This window comes from Colias eurytheme, chromosome 24 (genome assembly GCF_061535395.1).
Source record: "Colias eurytheme isolate Ceu_HAF_F1 chromosome 24, ilColEury1 Martin Lab GWU primary, whole genome shotgun sequence".
NCBI classification, from domain to species: domain Eukaryota; kingdom Metazoa; phylum Arthropoda; class Insecta; order Lepidoptera; family Pieridae; genus Colias; species Colias eurytheme.
Window position 1 is genome coordinate 451,423 of NC_143003.1, and position 16,169 is coordinate 467,591.

Sequence of the window (16,169 nt, forward strand, 5' to 3'; positions counted from 1 at the left end):
TATTAATATTCATTAATTAATTTTGGAATCTGATAAGTCAACTTGGCATCAGTCAATTACAGTCCCTTCACCTCTTTTTTTCAATACATTTGTTTTCAAATTTTAGTGTTAAGTAGGTACGTTGACCTGGAAAAGATAAGACTGTCAAAATGCATGTATTTTCGATATATTTATATAATAATCACAGGTTTCGGCAAGCTATGTCCGCACCGCACGGCTTGCAAGCGTCTCGTCTCTATGAACATGCCGCTCAACTCCGATGGTACTGTTAACTTTAACGCCACTTTATTTGCTGTTGTACGGACACAGCTGCAAATTAAAACTTCTGGTAAGTTTATTTATAGGAAAACTTTTTAAAGTGAAACTTTTATTACATCGTCTCAAACTTTTTGGTCTGTGTAGCGCATGTCGCGTGTATCGCGGCTGCCGAGTAGGTATACCTACTCGGCAGCCGACCGACTCGCGACATGCGCTACACAAAGCAGTGTTCGGAACCGTTCGAACAGTTTCACTTTTACCGTGGTTTCATAAAACCACACAACATTTTTTATTTCTTTTTCGATGACGCAATGGTCGTTAATATTGGTGATATAGCTAATGAAATAGAAATAGAAGTGAATAGGGTTGAAGACAATGACAAATAAGTAAAAAATGGTTAGTAGTAGGTAAAATATCATTACAGAAATGATAGGTAATAAGGAGTAGCAATTTAAAAGGGGATATTAAAGAAATTACGTTAAAAGATGACATTGAATGCAATTACATTACATCGCAAAATTATCTTAAATTTGACAGACTGTGCTATTTTCGTGTGTATATCAATAGGTTTTGATAAAAAATTATCTTATCTAATGCAAGATTGTTATTTTTCAAACAGGTGTAATAGACGAATGCAACACAGAACTGCGTTCTATCATCAAAAAGGTATGGAAGAGAACATCTCCGAAACTGCTGGACCAAGTGGTCCCTCCACCGGGAGATCCAAATGAGATCACGGTTGGCAAGTTCTATGCTACCTTCCTCATTCAGGACTACTTTAGACGGTGAGTCTGTAGAAATAGATTCAAATTTAAATAGATTTTATATGTGTTTTGACTTGTAAAATGATTATTTAAATGAAAAAGTCATCTAGGTTGTCAATTATAAACTTGTATCCTTTGTAGCTGTTTCTGTGAAAATTTAAACCGAAGAATAGTTATCTAGATGGAAAACTGTTGAAATTTTAAACATTTTCTAATGGCAGTTATTTCAATTGCAGTTGATCGCCAAGATTAAATATTGCGTCATTTCCTATAAGTTTAATGTTTTGATTGAATACTTCCTGACCTTTTTTATGTACAATCTGTTTCCAACAAAACCAAATTTCATCAAAATTGGTTAAGTGTAAGCGTAATCGACGGATATTTTCCAACGAGTTTAGAAAAAAGACTTGCCAACTATTTTTAAGTTCAATTGTAACGAATGAACGAACGTAGATTAAAATAAGAAGTAGAAAATAAAAAGCATTATAATGATGTGCTTATTGATGTTGAAGTAAATGTATGTCGCAAAATATTTGCACCGGCATGACATGTAATATATAAATGCACAGTAGATAGAGTAGAATAGAAATGAAATATACGTTGTTTAATGAAAGTTTACAACAATTAATGACAGTTAATAACATTCAAACTAACACAGTTGTAATGATTAGAGTAACAAACAACAAAATATGTTAAACAAAAAGTCTATTCAGCTTTGTTAAAAACCGCTTATCAATGAAACAGAATATGACGATTTGGACTGAGTTGATAATTTCTGTCATTAATTGTATAAAGTAAGTGGTATAAAACAAGCAATACTAATATTATAATATTCTATTTTATAGGAACCATGCGTAAGTCAACATTTAAATTTTAAGCAACCAATGCAATTTTTGCTGTAGATAATTTTGCTTTGTCCTCGGCATTCTGACGATAGCCAAGGATGTTGCTTAAAGATTTTTCAATTTTTACCTTTTATAGATTTCGATACTCCCTTTTTATAATTCAAACAATCATCGGTAATTAATAATTCTAAACTTTACACGTAGAGATGAAAACTCTTTTCAACTACATCCATGTACAATAATATTATAACGTGTCTATAATCCAACTAATCTAAGATGGTTGTTTGATTTCGTTTAGTTTTCTTTTTCAGTTCCCTAGCATTCCGAATTCTGAGTTTCATTTGACCAAGACTTGGTGCATGATTTAAATCTTATTAATTCCAAAGCATGTTTTCTCCACGCATAACTGTTTTTGTTTCTACAATCACTCGCTTTTACAATTTGCACTTTTTTCATTTTGCGTTTTATTGTTTTAGCGTGGTTTCGGTGTTTTTGAAGATTTGCATGTGAAATCCACTTGTTATCACAACTGGCTTGGCTAACATTGTTAAATTATTGAGTTTACGTCGAGAAGACATGTTCTTGGAATGTTTATTTTGGATGAAGTTACCCTATGTTATTTGAAAAATTATTTAAAGTATATTTTTATTGCAAAGAGCATTATAGCAAGAAAATATTCTTGAGTTGAATTACTTTTAATCTGTTATATTGTGAGTTTGAAATTGTCAAGATGGCGAATAATTATTTTGTATAAACCTAGTTATTAGCATTTATTTATATTAAGTCTTAAATCGGGATTGCCCCTTTATTCCAAATTACTTTACCCTCTAGATTTCTTCAAATATTCCAAAACTATTCAATAACGAAACTTTCGCTTCCATCCACATCTAAAACATTCGACCTAACCGGTTACTACCAAATCACAATGCTAAGGACAAACAACGCTATCCACAGATTCAGGAAGCGCAAAGAGCTGGCAGCGGCTCAGAACAACCAGATGACTTTACAGGCTGGTTTGAGGACCCTGCATGAGGCGGGTCCAGAGCTAAAAAGGGCTATATCGGGTAACCTGGATGAGGTTGTTGGGGAGACTGTGGAACCTATGCATAGGGTAGGTTGAGTTGATTTGCTACAATTATCTTTTATTTATTTTCATAATGAGCCTAGTTGTTTAATCCTAATGTTTCAGTATACTATTCATTATTGTCTGATTTAAAATTGTGGTCTTATGAATTAAATCAATCTTCTTTATTGCGTATTACAAATCAAATCAATCAAGTCAAACCTACGGGATTTTCAATTTTTGTCTCAGATAACTTTATCAGTTGATCAAAACTAGATTTATATGTTTGCTTATATGTATTTATTTCATAGGGTCTTTGAATATATGTGTTCTATAATAATAGTATAGTGAAGATTGAATTTGAAATTTTTATTTCAGCGTAATCACACACTATTTGGTCAAGTTTGGACAAGTATAAAGAAAGGACGCGGCAGTTTCTACGCACCGCGCAAAGTGCCAAAAACTATGGTTAAATCTAAATCCGCTAATGGTAAAGTATTCACTTATAATTTTTTTGAATAAACTTTTTCGAATAGTAGTACTTATAGTAGAGCCATTTTAATAGGCAACATTTGGCAGTTCAACAAAATTCAACAACGTAACCTTGTAACGACGACATAGAATAACATGATATTTCGTTTTGTTAGAACTGCACATTTGCTTAACTTTTTTCAATTACGTTTACATATTTATAATAATAATAACCGATACAAGTAATTTTAAGATTTCATTTCACTGATAAACCATACTAAACATAATAAACAATTTCTGAATTGAAGAACTGACGTCGCTACAATTTTGTGTCAATAAACCTTTTTTCTTTTTAAATACCACAGACGTTACTCTAAAAATCGAAATCTGACATCTAGAATCGAATGCATTGATTACTTGTGAATAAAAATCATCAAAAATTAATAAATTCGATTGACAAATGTTTCAAATCCGAATCGATTAATTCACTTTAATCGATGTTTTTAAGCAGGTTACCTCTCTTCGAAGATAAAATTGATAGACGTCAAATGTTGCCTATTAAATTGGCTCGACTATAATGATTCAAATGAAAATTGAAGTTTTTTATTCGATAATTTTAAAATGAATGAATTAGATGCTCAAGAAGGAATAAAGAGAAATATGTTCGTTTTATTTAATTTTGAGTATTTTTGTAGGTGACAAGAACATGACTCTAAGCATGATGATGCAGAGGGAACTTGGTATGGATGGAAAGATACCAGAAGAGGAGAAGTAAGTTATAGACGAAATTAGACAATAAAAGAAGAAACAGACAGTTTTTACAAAGATACGTAATGAAACATAAATTTATCATAAAAAATATATATTTGTGTTATAAGATTCCATTGAAAAAAAGCATTAAAGGTTGCACTATCGCTAAAAATAAGGTATCGAGTCAGGGGTAAGGTAATAAAATAAACGAAAATGAAATAAAAAACCTTTATTACATCAAAATTAAGGTAATATTTATTCAAATAAAAATTATAGCTCTTAACATGTTTTTTTACGTACTTACTTTCCGCCCGCAGCTTCACTGGCGTCAAAGAAGATAAAAACTATCCTCTATGGTAATTCAAATTACTCTCTATCTGCAAAATTTCATGAAAATCGATTCGGCAGTTTTTGCGTGCAGTAACAAACAAACAAACATACAAATTTTCGCATTTGTAATATTTATAAAGTGAAGAAGTCATATTAAATTGATAATTTCCTCAGTAAATACGATGAAAACAGCGATGGTGACGAAGAGATTGCAATGCAGCCGCTGCTTCACGGAAAGGACTCGGAGAGGATCTTTAGGGTTATCGAGTAAGTTCTATGTTCTATTATCTAGTTAAATTCTGTGACTTTCCCTGTTTAGTTCTTTTTACTGTCTAGCATTTTCTATTGTTCGAATATATGACTTTTTCTATGTTAAGCTCTTTTTATTTTCTAGCTAAATTATGTGGCTTCTATGTTAGATATTTTTTTAGGTTATTTACATTTTTTTCCGGAATAAAAGTTTTCTCAAAATCGGACTAACTAGTTCAAAGATGCAATTCTACTTAAATTTTTTTGTGCTTTGTTTCCAAAAGTTCAAAACATTTGCTCCAAAATAAGTCTCAAGATTTCGTTTAATTGATATCAAATTTCATTAAAAGTGATTTTTTAACTCTTAAGTTTATATTTATTACATTAATATGTATTTTATCTACAAATGTGGGCAATCATGAAGTCAGACCATTTTGAAAATAACGGCAACAATTTCATTACCGCACAAAAAGATTGTCTGAACAATCAAGCTTACAGTGCTTTTTAATTGTAACTTCGTTGTTGCTCACAAAAATGTATTTACTGAGAGAAAAAGCTTTATAATATTTTATTGGTAGTAGATCAATAAATATATGTTTAATAGTATTATTTATCTATATTGTATCGGTGTCGTATTTAAAATCATGGCACATTAAAATAATCTGCATGTTTTGAATCTTTATACTAATGCCGAGCCAAATGAATTTTGCGTGCAAAAGCTATTATACGAATAAGAATTGTATAAAAGCGCCATCTATTTATCGTAAATATTTTAAGTATTGCGCCATCTAGTGTTTAGGTATTGAATTAAATATTTGTTGGAAGAGCTTTCAAAGCTTTCTCCAACCTTGTTCTCAAAATAAGTAAAAGTTATAGATGGCGTTATATTAATAGAATGCACTCTAGGGAATGGAAGCAATATTATAATTTAAACGCATTATTATTGTATAGATAATAATAATTATTATAGTGGGAGTTATTTCTCGTATTAAAAGTTACCTTCATAAATTCAGCAAAATAAAAATTATCGGTTTGAATTATTAGGTACCACTTTTTTCATTCAATTTTATAAAATGGCATTAGTATAAAAATACTTGGTAATGTTTACAGAAAAACATCCAACGAACTTATGAAGAATATGAGAAACAGCAGTAAGTTTTTAGTGTGTTTTGATTGTGTCATGCATTTATTATAAATAACTAAACAATTATGTGTAAGAATTGTTTAAAGTGTAGATAAATAGGTATGTAAGCATGGTGCATGATTGAGGTATTAAAGCATGGATTTAAAAGCATGTTTTATGGAAATCTATGCAATCAAAATATTTAAGTACATAGTTACTATGTGATCGAATAAAATCAATGTGGAATAAGTAATAATTTAGACAAGATATTCGTCAACGTTTTAAAATTATGGCAAAAAAATTGTTCATTATTCTATCGAAGCAAGAAAAGAAAGGTTTCCTCATTCCTGTTATAATACTTACGCTTTTTGTTAAAGACACAAAAATATTATATAAATAGTTATATTTTTGTTTCTTTAATAAAAATAATATAATATCAAGGAAGCTGGCAGATTGTATATCTATGTATATTTGTAATAATATATCTTCGGTCTTATAACTCAAAGATTACATTTTAGAAAATTATATGATAAGATTGCCTGAAGACTGATAGTAAATAGCCTAGTGTTTATATCCAGGAGTCCTGGCTTAAACGTTTTAACGACTTTAATAATTCAATTTATAGTTTATAAAAGGTAGGATCATATTTTGTATGTGAAACTTCAAAGTTAACAGTATGGGCTGATGATGATTTCGATAAAATATGCATGCCTTTTTGCGAACCATTTTTTAAAATATAGATGCACTCAAATGTAAGGTTTTAAATTAGGTCCACAGCTCTGACAAAAATCATTTTTTTTAATACTTTATCTATATTATGTATGAATGCTTGTATTAAAATAATGTTGGCACGCTCTACGAGTAAATAACAAAATGGTTGCGCTATGTTAGTCTTTACGTTTAGGAAAAAAATATACCTATCCCTTCTGTTGGAGTAAATAGTAACGATTATTGGAGATGAATTACCTTAAAAAAATTATTTCATTTTTTTGGTTTGGTTTTGATTTTTGTGTAAAATTTTTATATGCGTTTTTTGAACCATTATACAATAATAATAATTTAAACATGTTTTTTATACTTACAACAGATCGTGACAATATGCCCAAACAGACAAACAACGTGCCTTATTGTGTAGACAATCCAGCGGAGAATCTTATAGCTCGGGTGAGTTTAATATAAAATAGAATAAACTGAATGTATTGTGTAAAGTCAGTGTGTAAACTTATACTATCTTAAAACTTTGTGTTTATACTGGTATTTTAGAAAATGTTTTCACTTTCACATTTCAATTATATGTACCTACCTTATAAAATTTATAAGAAGTTTCGAATCTCTATATTTAGATAGGTTAAATTAATTTATTGTATCTATGTATTTATTACATAATTTTAACGTTCTCTTCGGAAAAAGCATCAGCTTATATTATATACTTTCAGGATTTTATATTTAGGGATAAATACTGTATTTTCGGATCCTACATTTTGAAATTCTTGAATTCAGCATCGTATACTTCCGGATTCCTACTAGTATAATAAATGCGAAAGTTTTTGAGGATGTGTGTGTGTTTGTTACTCTTTCACGCAAATACTACTGAACCGACAACAATGAAATTTAGCACACATATAGAGGGTAACTTGGATTAACACATAGGTTAGGTTTTATCCCGGAAATCCCACGGGAACGGGAACTATGCGGGTTTTTCTTTGAAAACGCGGGCGGAAAGCTAGTTCTATATATTTTCTGGATGCTATATTTCTGGATCCTATATTTCTGGATCCTATATTTCTGGATCCTATATTTCGAGTTTCTCTTAGAGCGTATACGCATTATGCGGCTACCGCAGACCGCACAGTGCGCATAGAAATGAATATTACGTACATAATTGTGCTTGCGGTCAGCCGGACGGCTACCCGCAATGCGGCTACCCGCATAGTGCGTATACGCTCTTACATTTCGAGATCCTATATTTCGAAAGTGGAGTTTCTCGTACATTTCGGGATCCCATATTGCATATCGCAGGTGCTAACCGAGCAAGGTCTGGGCAAGTACTGTGACGCGGAGTTCCTGCAGAGCACCGCGCGCGAGATGCAGGACGCGCTCGACCTCTCGCAGGAGGAGATGGACACGTACGATGTTTTACATTTATTTTGTTATTACCCTATTTCTTTTCAGATTTTATCTTATCTTATCTTATATAATATATATATATATATAAATCTCGTGTCACAATGTTTGTCCTCAATGGACTCCTAAACAACTTAACCGATTATAATAAAATTCGCACACCATGTGCAGTTCGATCCAACTTGAGAGATAGGATAGTTTAAACATGTAGGTACCACGGGCGAAGCTGGGGCGGGCCACTAGTATTTATTTAAATCCGTTATAATGCTGTTTTTGGCAGTGTTTGATAGTTGATTAATCTTCTTATATATAAAAATGAAACGCAAAATGTGTTGGTAAGCGCATAACTCGAGAACGGCTGAACCGATTTCGATAATTTTTTTTTTATTATATTCCTTGAAGTACGAGGATGGTTCTTATGTAGAGAAAACGTAAATATGTACCACGGGTGAAGCCGGGGCGGACCGCTAGTCAATAATAAAGTTGAATTGGGTATTGAGCCAAATTGTTCAATCGTTTTTCACGTCTGTAGTCTTTACGAATTAATAACACAATATCTCACAAATTTTTCTAATAGGTACATAAAAAAATTCAAGTTCGATACCGAAAAATAAATAATGGATGTATAATTGTTTAATGTTCTGAAATAAATTTTGTTTCACAGCGCCGCTAATCAAATAATTTTACAAGAGCGCAACATGATGAGGGATCCGAATATACACAGCGATGTGGTAAGTTTCTAAGGTCTATCTATACTAATATTATTAAGAGGAAAAGTTTGTAATTATGTATTGTTTTCACGCATAAACCTCTTAACCGATTTTGATGAAATTTGGCACAGACAATCTTTAGACCCTGAGAAAGAACATAGGCTACCTTTTATTCCAAAATATGTACCACGGGCGAAGCCGGGGCGGACCGCTAGTTAGAAGTAATAAGTAATCATGGTTATTTTCTCGATTTTAAATTGGCTATCTGTTAGTTAAAGTCCAAAGGGTTTTTGAAATAAAATTACATTTATTACAATTACAATTACATATGAATTAAATATTTATAGATTTTGGCAATCCTGACCAAACCTGTTTTTAACCAATACCTACATACATCTCATATTTAATTTTTGTTATTTTTTCCAGGAAAGTATACTCTCACGGCAGTACCATCCCTTCCACCAGCCGGCCATGCCCCCCACAGTGAAATAAATCATTTTTTTATATTTTTTGGCGACATTTTCCGCCCACGTCGGTTGACTCCACGTGGGTTTGTAGCTTTGAGCTTTCAGCCGAGCTTCGGGCGTTTGGAGATTTTGTACATAGTTTTAAATATATCTAAAGTAAAATAGTTGTTTTATTCGTATAGGAAATATTGTTTATCTGACGGAATTGTGCTATTTGTAACGGATTTTTATGGAATAAGCTGTTTTGACAGATAAGTTGAAATTTTTAGGAATTTTATATGAAAAATTCTTTGGAATTGTGAAATATATAGATGTATGTATACATAGTATTGAGTGTAATTTTTCATTTATGTTCATGCATTTTTTACAAGGTTGCTACCGTCCTGTAACAGTTAATGCTATGCGCTATTTATATTTTTGTATTTAAATTGTTTGAAGGGAAGTTATAATTGGCTAATAAATTATTCGACGCGTTTATTTAAAAATATTAAAATTTATAAGCATATAAATATAACGTGATTGTTATTGAGTTAAGAGATTTTAAGAAAATGGCGATGTGCCTTATTTATAAAACAATGAAGTATGTACTCTATTTAATGTATAATATTATATTATTGTGAAAAATATACAGTAAGTGCCAAAGTATGTATCAATGATATTTATTTCAGTAGTCTTTTAACCTTTAACTAGTGACGCGGAGTCTCACAGGCGTCGCGTGTTTTACAAATTCTCAGAATTGGTCACTTCCCCCCGCCTGCCGCGACCCCGCTTCTCAGTAGCCTCTGTTTTAGTGCTAAAACGATCGGGGAACGAGGCGGACTTGTCGTCGGTTGTAAAACACGTGAGTAAAAACACTTACAAAATCTAAAGGAGTCTGTCAGGCTAAATGTCCCTAGTTGTCATACAAATGTTTTTTGAACCATTTTTTTGTTTTTCAGTGCAAAATGGCGGAAAATCAGAGGAAACGTAAATTGTCTGCCACAAATTCACTGGCTTATGTGGGTACAATGAAAAAAAATATCACGTTTCACGATTTCACGAAAGAAAAGACCCTGTGCTCGTACGTACCCAAAAAAAATAGAGCTGTGATATTTGTGTCTTCAATGCATCACAACAACGAAGTTGATGAGGATACTAAAAAGCCTGAAATTATTCTTTATTACAATGCAACCAAAGGTGGTGTAGACGAAGCTGATAAAAAGTGCTCCAATTATTCCAGCAGCCGCCGAACGAGAAGGTGGCCAATGGTTTTATTCCACCGCATTATTGATTTGAGCGGCATGAACGCCTATATATTATACAACATGTATCAACCTAAGGTTGCCGATAGAGGTGATTTTTTGAAGTCATTAGCCCGTTCGCTAGTGAAACCACATATGCAAAGACGTGTCATCAGCAGTCAATTACCAAGGGAGTTACGACTAGTGATAAAGCGAGTTCTGGGGGATGATATGATCGAAGAAGGTGACCAAAGTCATGAGCCAAGTCAGGGTAAACGAAGAGCATGTAGGGTTTGTCCACCTAAACTACACAGAATGACAATTTACACGTGTGTCGGGTGTTCTAATCCCGTTTGCTTGCAATGTTCTCGCCCCCTATGCAAAAATTGCCAGTGATTTATATAAAGTTGAGCGGTTGTCAAATTTTTTATATTTTTGTTTTCAGAAGTGCTGTTTTGTTCTTTCGTTTCTTTATTGATTAGATTTTAAGTAAAAAATGTTAAATTTCAAATGTTACTTGTGTTTTGTCAATTAAAAGGCTAAAATGGAGATCTCAAGTCAATTAAGGCTGAATAGTACTAGATAGAGTTAATGACTGTTTTTTCTTTAATTTTATAATAAAAGCTGATTGTATTTAGTTTTGTGTCTTTTATTACATACCGATGGTTAAATATCAACACAATTTTGATACGTACATATTACATTTTATGCCTAAAATTTACTTTGAAAGTAGTAGTCTGTCAGACGTCATGTCCCGTATAGTGTTATACATTTTTCACGTCACTGGTTAAAGGTTAATTATAATAATGGCTACTCCACGGTTTTCCAAAATATTTGTTCGTCAGGTTTGTAACCGTTTTATGAAATAAATCGTATTTAAAAACGATTAGATCTTTGAAATTAATAAAACTAGTCATGAAGTGCTTGTATTTAAGTGTTGTATTTTAATAAATCGTGTATTTTGTATGAATATTATATAATAATTGTTATCCAGGAAAATAAAACATTTTAAAACAATAATTTCTTTTATTTCCAAAATAGGTGTTTTATTAACTTACCTATAGATTTAAAGATAGCAAGAAATGTGTTACTATGCAGAAATAAGCATCATAGAAATATTTTACCAGTCGCATCAAGTCTTATTTTCGTCCTCAATAACTTCATCTGGTTTCGTACTATCCTTAGCAATGATATTACTAATTTCATCATCATCATCCCACAGAATAGCGAAATTTCGTCTAATAACAGAAAAAGTTTCAGCCACTTCCCCAGAATGTGTATAATTCACTAAATCTTCTCGTTTGTTCTCGAAACTTCGAGATTTTTCTGCCAAAGGGTAATCCATATCTGCTATCATAAGAGGATATACATGACTCGTAGTTCCAGAATCTTCTAAATCTTTAGAACCATCTTCAGATATATTTACTTCAGGCTCCGTTTTATCCGCATTATTATACATTTCTAAAATATCTTCTTGCAAACGCTTGATCAGGTTTTCTAAATCAAATATTTTTCTATCTATATCTTGAGACGATTCATACGGCGAGTCCGAGATGATCGGCGAATTGATTGCGAGCTTTCGCGTATTTATGAAATCTGTCTCCGTTTCCTTGTTTAAAACGTCTCTGAATCTATCTATGTGTGTGTCTACCTTCGAAGGTCTAGCGTCTGTAGTCCTGTCCATCATTCGTAGTATCGTCTGTACTTTTCTTTACAAGCGGCTAGGCGTTGTTTTCGTTTCTGTTCTTCGCAGGGGTCGGGGGGTGGCGGAGGAGGTGGAGGAGGGGGCGGGGGTTGCTTCTGGCAAGGGTGCGGGGGGTCCTGATGTGCGGCTGATAAGTCCTCGATTGCGTCACACCTAGCTGTGCCTGTTTTCTCGCGTTCTACGACACAAACTACTGGCCGATCAGAGACTGTGTAAGGCGGGTTTTTAATCTTTTCTATACAGATGGCCAGGCACGGCGGTGGCGGCTCTGGCTGTATAATCGGTTTTGGTGGACATATTTTGATACCTGCTTTCTGCTTCTGTCTGATGCGTTGGAGCTTACATGGGTCCGGTGGTGGAGGCTCGGGGACTGGTTCGATGGTACATTTTTTTATGAACATTTTCAGTTTACGGATCCATTTTGGGGTTTTAATTTTGGATGGTTAGTTGCAAGTTAGTTGCCAGAGCCGTGACATCCACGTCAGTAGGTATATGTCTGAATTAAATCTTCTTATTTTGTTGTTTATTTTTTATTGAATTCCACCAAATAGTTTACAATAAGAACTAATAACAAACTACTAATAATACACACTACTATTTACTTAAGTATTTACTATTTAACTTTTCATATAATAGAAAAAAATATTATTATGTAAAGATGTACATACTCCTTTACAAAACGTACGCAAAAACAACTGGACGGATTTTGATGAATTTGTTTTTACTCAACTAAACTGAAACTTTCCGAAAATTTTAAACCCGTATCTTCTAAGCTTTTACTGGGTACCTACTTACTGCTAATTTATAAAAATCATGTAGCTATGCAATAGGTACTTACCTGAAAATATATTCATAGTTTTATACTTAATTCAATAAAACAAACGCTATATTTCATAATTTATAAGGTACTCAGTATAAAAAAAATCTATTGATGTTGATCAAGGTTTTATCTTTTTTTAGCGTATAGAACATTCAAACAAAAATTTGAAATACGTATATAATATTTTATTCAGTAACGAACTATTTGTCTAACAATACCTATGGGTAAATTTACGATAAAACATCTTATCTTTCGCATTCATCTGGTATCTCAAAACCTTCTTCATTTGGAGTTTCATTATTAGCCGGTTCAGATGCTACACTAGTTGCTGATCCCTTCTTTCCGTATCTAAATATTGAGCAAATTTTATTGGCTACTGATTTAACTACACCACTATGAACTGGAGTTATTTGGTCTTGTGATAATTGTTTCGGTGGTGTTGGAGCTGGAATATGAGCCACTTTAGGCGGTGTAGGAGGTGGTGTGGGCACGTCGTATTTAGAACTCCTATCGGGCTTTGGAAACGTCACGATATCGAGTAAATTCTCCATTCTAAAACTGTCGCCTAATGAAGAAACGGATTCGCTAACTTTAATATAAATTTGTTCAACTACTTGTGACGCTGTTTGGAAAATGTCTGTACTTGTACCAACATTATCTATTTTGTTATCAGTCAATTCGGTTTTCACATTATCATCGTTACTTTCAAATAGACATTTGGTTGCTGAACACTTCTTTTTCTTTGATCGTTTGCAGCAAGACTCATTTGACTCAGTATCTTGCGCGTGTGTTTCGTCATTGGTGAGGCCTAGATGTTTGCAACTGTTTGTTGCGGCAAGACCTACAACCTCTTTTGTTTTATTATACATCTTACAAATAAAACTGCCTACTGCGCCCGTCATGTTTGCTAATGTCGCACTACTGGATTCAAGTTTTTCTTGAACACTACTTTTCTTAAGTGGACAATCCAATGAGCCTCTTTCCTTGACTCTGTTAAATGGATAGAATATCGTTTTGTCACTAGGATCTTTAGAGGGTATGTATCCGATTACAGTTTCACAGTGGCTTTGATCTCTTTTAATCGTTTTAACTGTGTCCCGAACACACTGTGTGACACACTTCTTTAGTTTGCATTCATTCGCTTCTTTCATAGTCTTATCGCAAATATTTGGTTTCCTTTCGCATTCGGTCATAGGCGGGGGACATTTTGGTCGCTGAACGCAAGGCGGTTCGTTATTACAGCAGCAGCAAGTGTCAGATTTTAACGGTTCATCAGGACACTCTGCGCTCACTGAACAACTCGCTTCTGGTTCATTTTTCGGTCTACATCTACTTCTATCATGTGTATCTCTAGGACTCATAGCTTTTTCCTCGGGACAAATTATTTTACAAGATTGTGCATGGCCAATATTTTTATCTGCAGCGACAACTACAAAATCATTTTTAGCTTCGATATAGTTTGAATTATTCGAAAATTTCTCCAGATACGGACGTAACACTTCTTGGCAATAACTGTAACGTTCAGAAAGCACGGTTTTTAATATTGTAAGAGAATTCGATTCCTTTACGTTAGATTTCTCGTCTATTTCACATCCTTTTATTGATTTTCGGGATTTATGTTGTGGCGAAATATATTCCGTAGAATCACGTACGATAGTTACACTCGTTTGCGTATCTTTATCACAAAGCGAAGGAGATTGTGAGGATCCTTCAAAGTCTTCAAAGGATATGAAGTGTGGGATCATAATACATAATAATTTAAGTAGCGTTGATCATATTTTATTTTTATTTCATGCACTGATTTTTACAAAAATTTTGCTATTGTTGAAACATTTTTAAGTTAATGTGTCATTTTGATAATTATAAATCTGGTTGACAATCATTTATTTGATTTCAATATTTGACAGCAAAGAGATTTCGAAAAAAAAGTTTAGAAGACGAAATGTGTTCATATTCTAAATCGAAATACGTGAGTATCCTACTATTTTTAAGTAAAAAAAAATTTAATTTGCATAATTTTGTAGCACTTTCATGATATACTAGGATATGAATGAATAAGTAGATGTTGCTAAAGTAAAATCTGATGATGGTTAGTTTATGAACAAAGTAACTATATTATTGAAAAATAAAGGTTAACATGGGTAAAAGAAAAGACTGAATTATATAAACTCATATGCATTTATTTCGTACTGGTGCGTTTGCCTTACAAATATACTTAGTACAAATTAAACAAAACTATGATATTTAACCATAATATTACCTGATCACTAAAAGATATGCTCTGAAGCAATATCAAGAGTTCATAACATAAATAGGAAACAATATTTTGTTAGAAATGAGTAAATTATATTTAGATTTATACTTTCTTGGGCAATAGTGGTAAAATATGAAAATTGTACGGATTTAGTAATAAGAAAGAATTTAAATAAATGATTAATATTATGTTTAATTGATAAAATATTCTGTTGTTGTGTCTTTGAAAATTCTACGTAAATCACTAATACTGAATGAAATTATCATTGTGAATTATTACATGCAATACTAAAGAAAATACGAAGATTGCCCAAGAAAGTCAGTCACAATATCTCTTTGGCGATAAATTATTGCTTTTATTATTTATTGATCTAAAATACAACTGATTTGCGAAAAGACGATATCATTTGTCTTTGGCGTAACTCTACACTGTATGCTTTACTTTTGAAACAAAACATATATCTTTAATTATAATAATATATATATACACCATGATTCGTAACGGAAGTTTTATCACTATAAATTCATTATTATTTACAAATAATAATAATAAATGAAAATGGACGGAAAACATTCGAAACAAAGTAAATAAATATGTTTTAAAAACAATACAAACGTAACTAGAAGCTAATGTTTATAAAAAAATTAAAAAAGGGGAAAACACATAATCTCATTGTAATTTCAAGAAAATCTACACTTATTTGACTCATATATTAATTTGTTCAGCTTATGTACTTATATATAACAATATAAAAATAAGTTAACTTATATAAACAGTTGATATATAGATTACTTGTGCTAAGACAGCTTAAAGAAAAATATTGGAGTAAGACCAGATAGAGTTCAAACTAAACTTTTAAGTATTTTATTTTTCTTTAGATAAACTAAAGATTTATAGATTTTTCACTGGGAAGATAATAAAAACTTTGTGAAAGTCAATCTCTTTACCGATCTTACACCATCGCAAATATTTTGTTACTATGAGGTAAACGAAAAATCTAAACTATCAATGATAAA

At 32.2% G+C, this 16,169-nt stretch overlaps 2 protein-coding genes across 2 annotated transcripts in view; one reads left to right on the top strand and one right to left on the bottom strand.

Annotated features, from left to right (window-relative positions):
* Window positions 1-9,827, top strand: part of LOC149897838 (muscle calcium channel subunit alpha-1-like) — a 57,851-nt gene extending 48,024 nt beyond the window's left edge. The window contains exons 38-49 of the mRNA XM_090115932.1: window positions 188-328; window positions 878-1,043; window positions 1,868-1,876; window positions 2,822-2,978; window positions 3,309-3,420; window positions 4,097-4,172; window positions 4,656-4,748; window positions 5,841-5,881; window positions 6,941-7,017; window positions 7,873-7,979; window positions 8,642-8,708; window positions 9,114-9,827. Coding sequence (XP_089972058.1) covers window positions 188-328; window positions 878-1,043; window positions 1,868-1,876; window positions 2,822-2,978; window positions 3,309-3,420; window positions 4,097-4,172; window positions 4,656-4,748; window positions 5,841-5,881; window positions 6,941-7,017; window positions 7,873-7,979; window positions 8,642-8,708; window positions 9,114-9,179 — 1,112 coding nt within the window. The 3' untranslated portion in view covers window positions 9,180-9,827. The remainder of the gene's footprint in view (window positions 1-187; window positions 329-877; window positions 1,044-1,867; window positions 1,877-2,821; window positions 2,979-3,308; window positions 3,421-4,096; window positions 4,173-4,655; window positions 4,749-5,840; window positions 5,882-6,940; window positions 7,018-7,872; window positions 7,980-8,641; window positions 8,709-9,113) is intronic.
* A 2,230-nt stretch (window positions 9,828-12,057) lies between these two features.
* On the bottom strand, window positions 12,058-12,480 carry LOC149897839 (uncharacterized). Its single transcript, XM_090115873.1, has one exon. The coding sequence runs from the start codon at window positions 12,478-12,480 to the stop codon at window positions 12,058-12,060; it is 423 nt and encodes a 140-aa protein (XP_089971999.1).
* Between the last annotated feature and the right edge of the window lie 3,689 nt (window positions 12,481-16,169).

Excerpts from the sequence above, each read along its gene's own strand:
- LOC149897839 (XM_090115873.1), bottom strand. The coding sequence starts at position 12,480 with ATGTTCATAAAAAAATGTACCATCGAACCAGTCCCCGAGCCTCCACCA.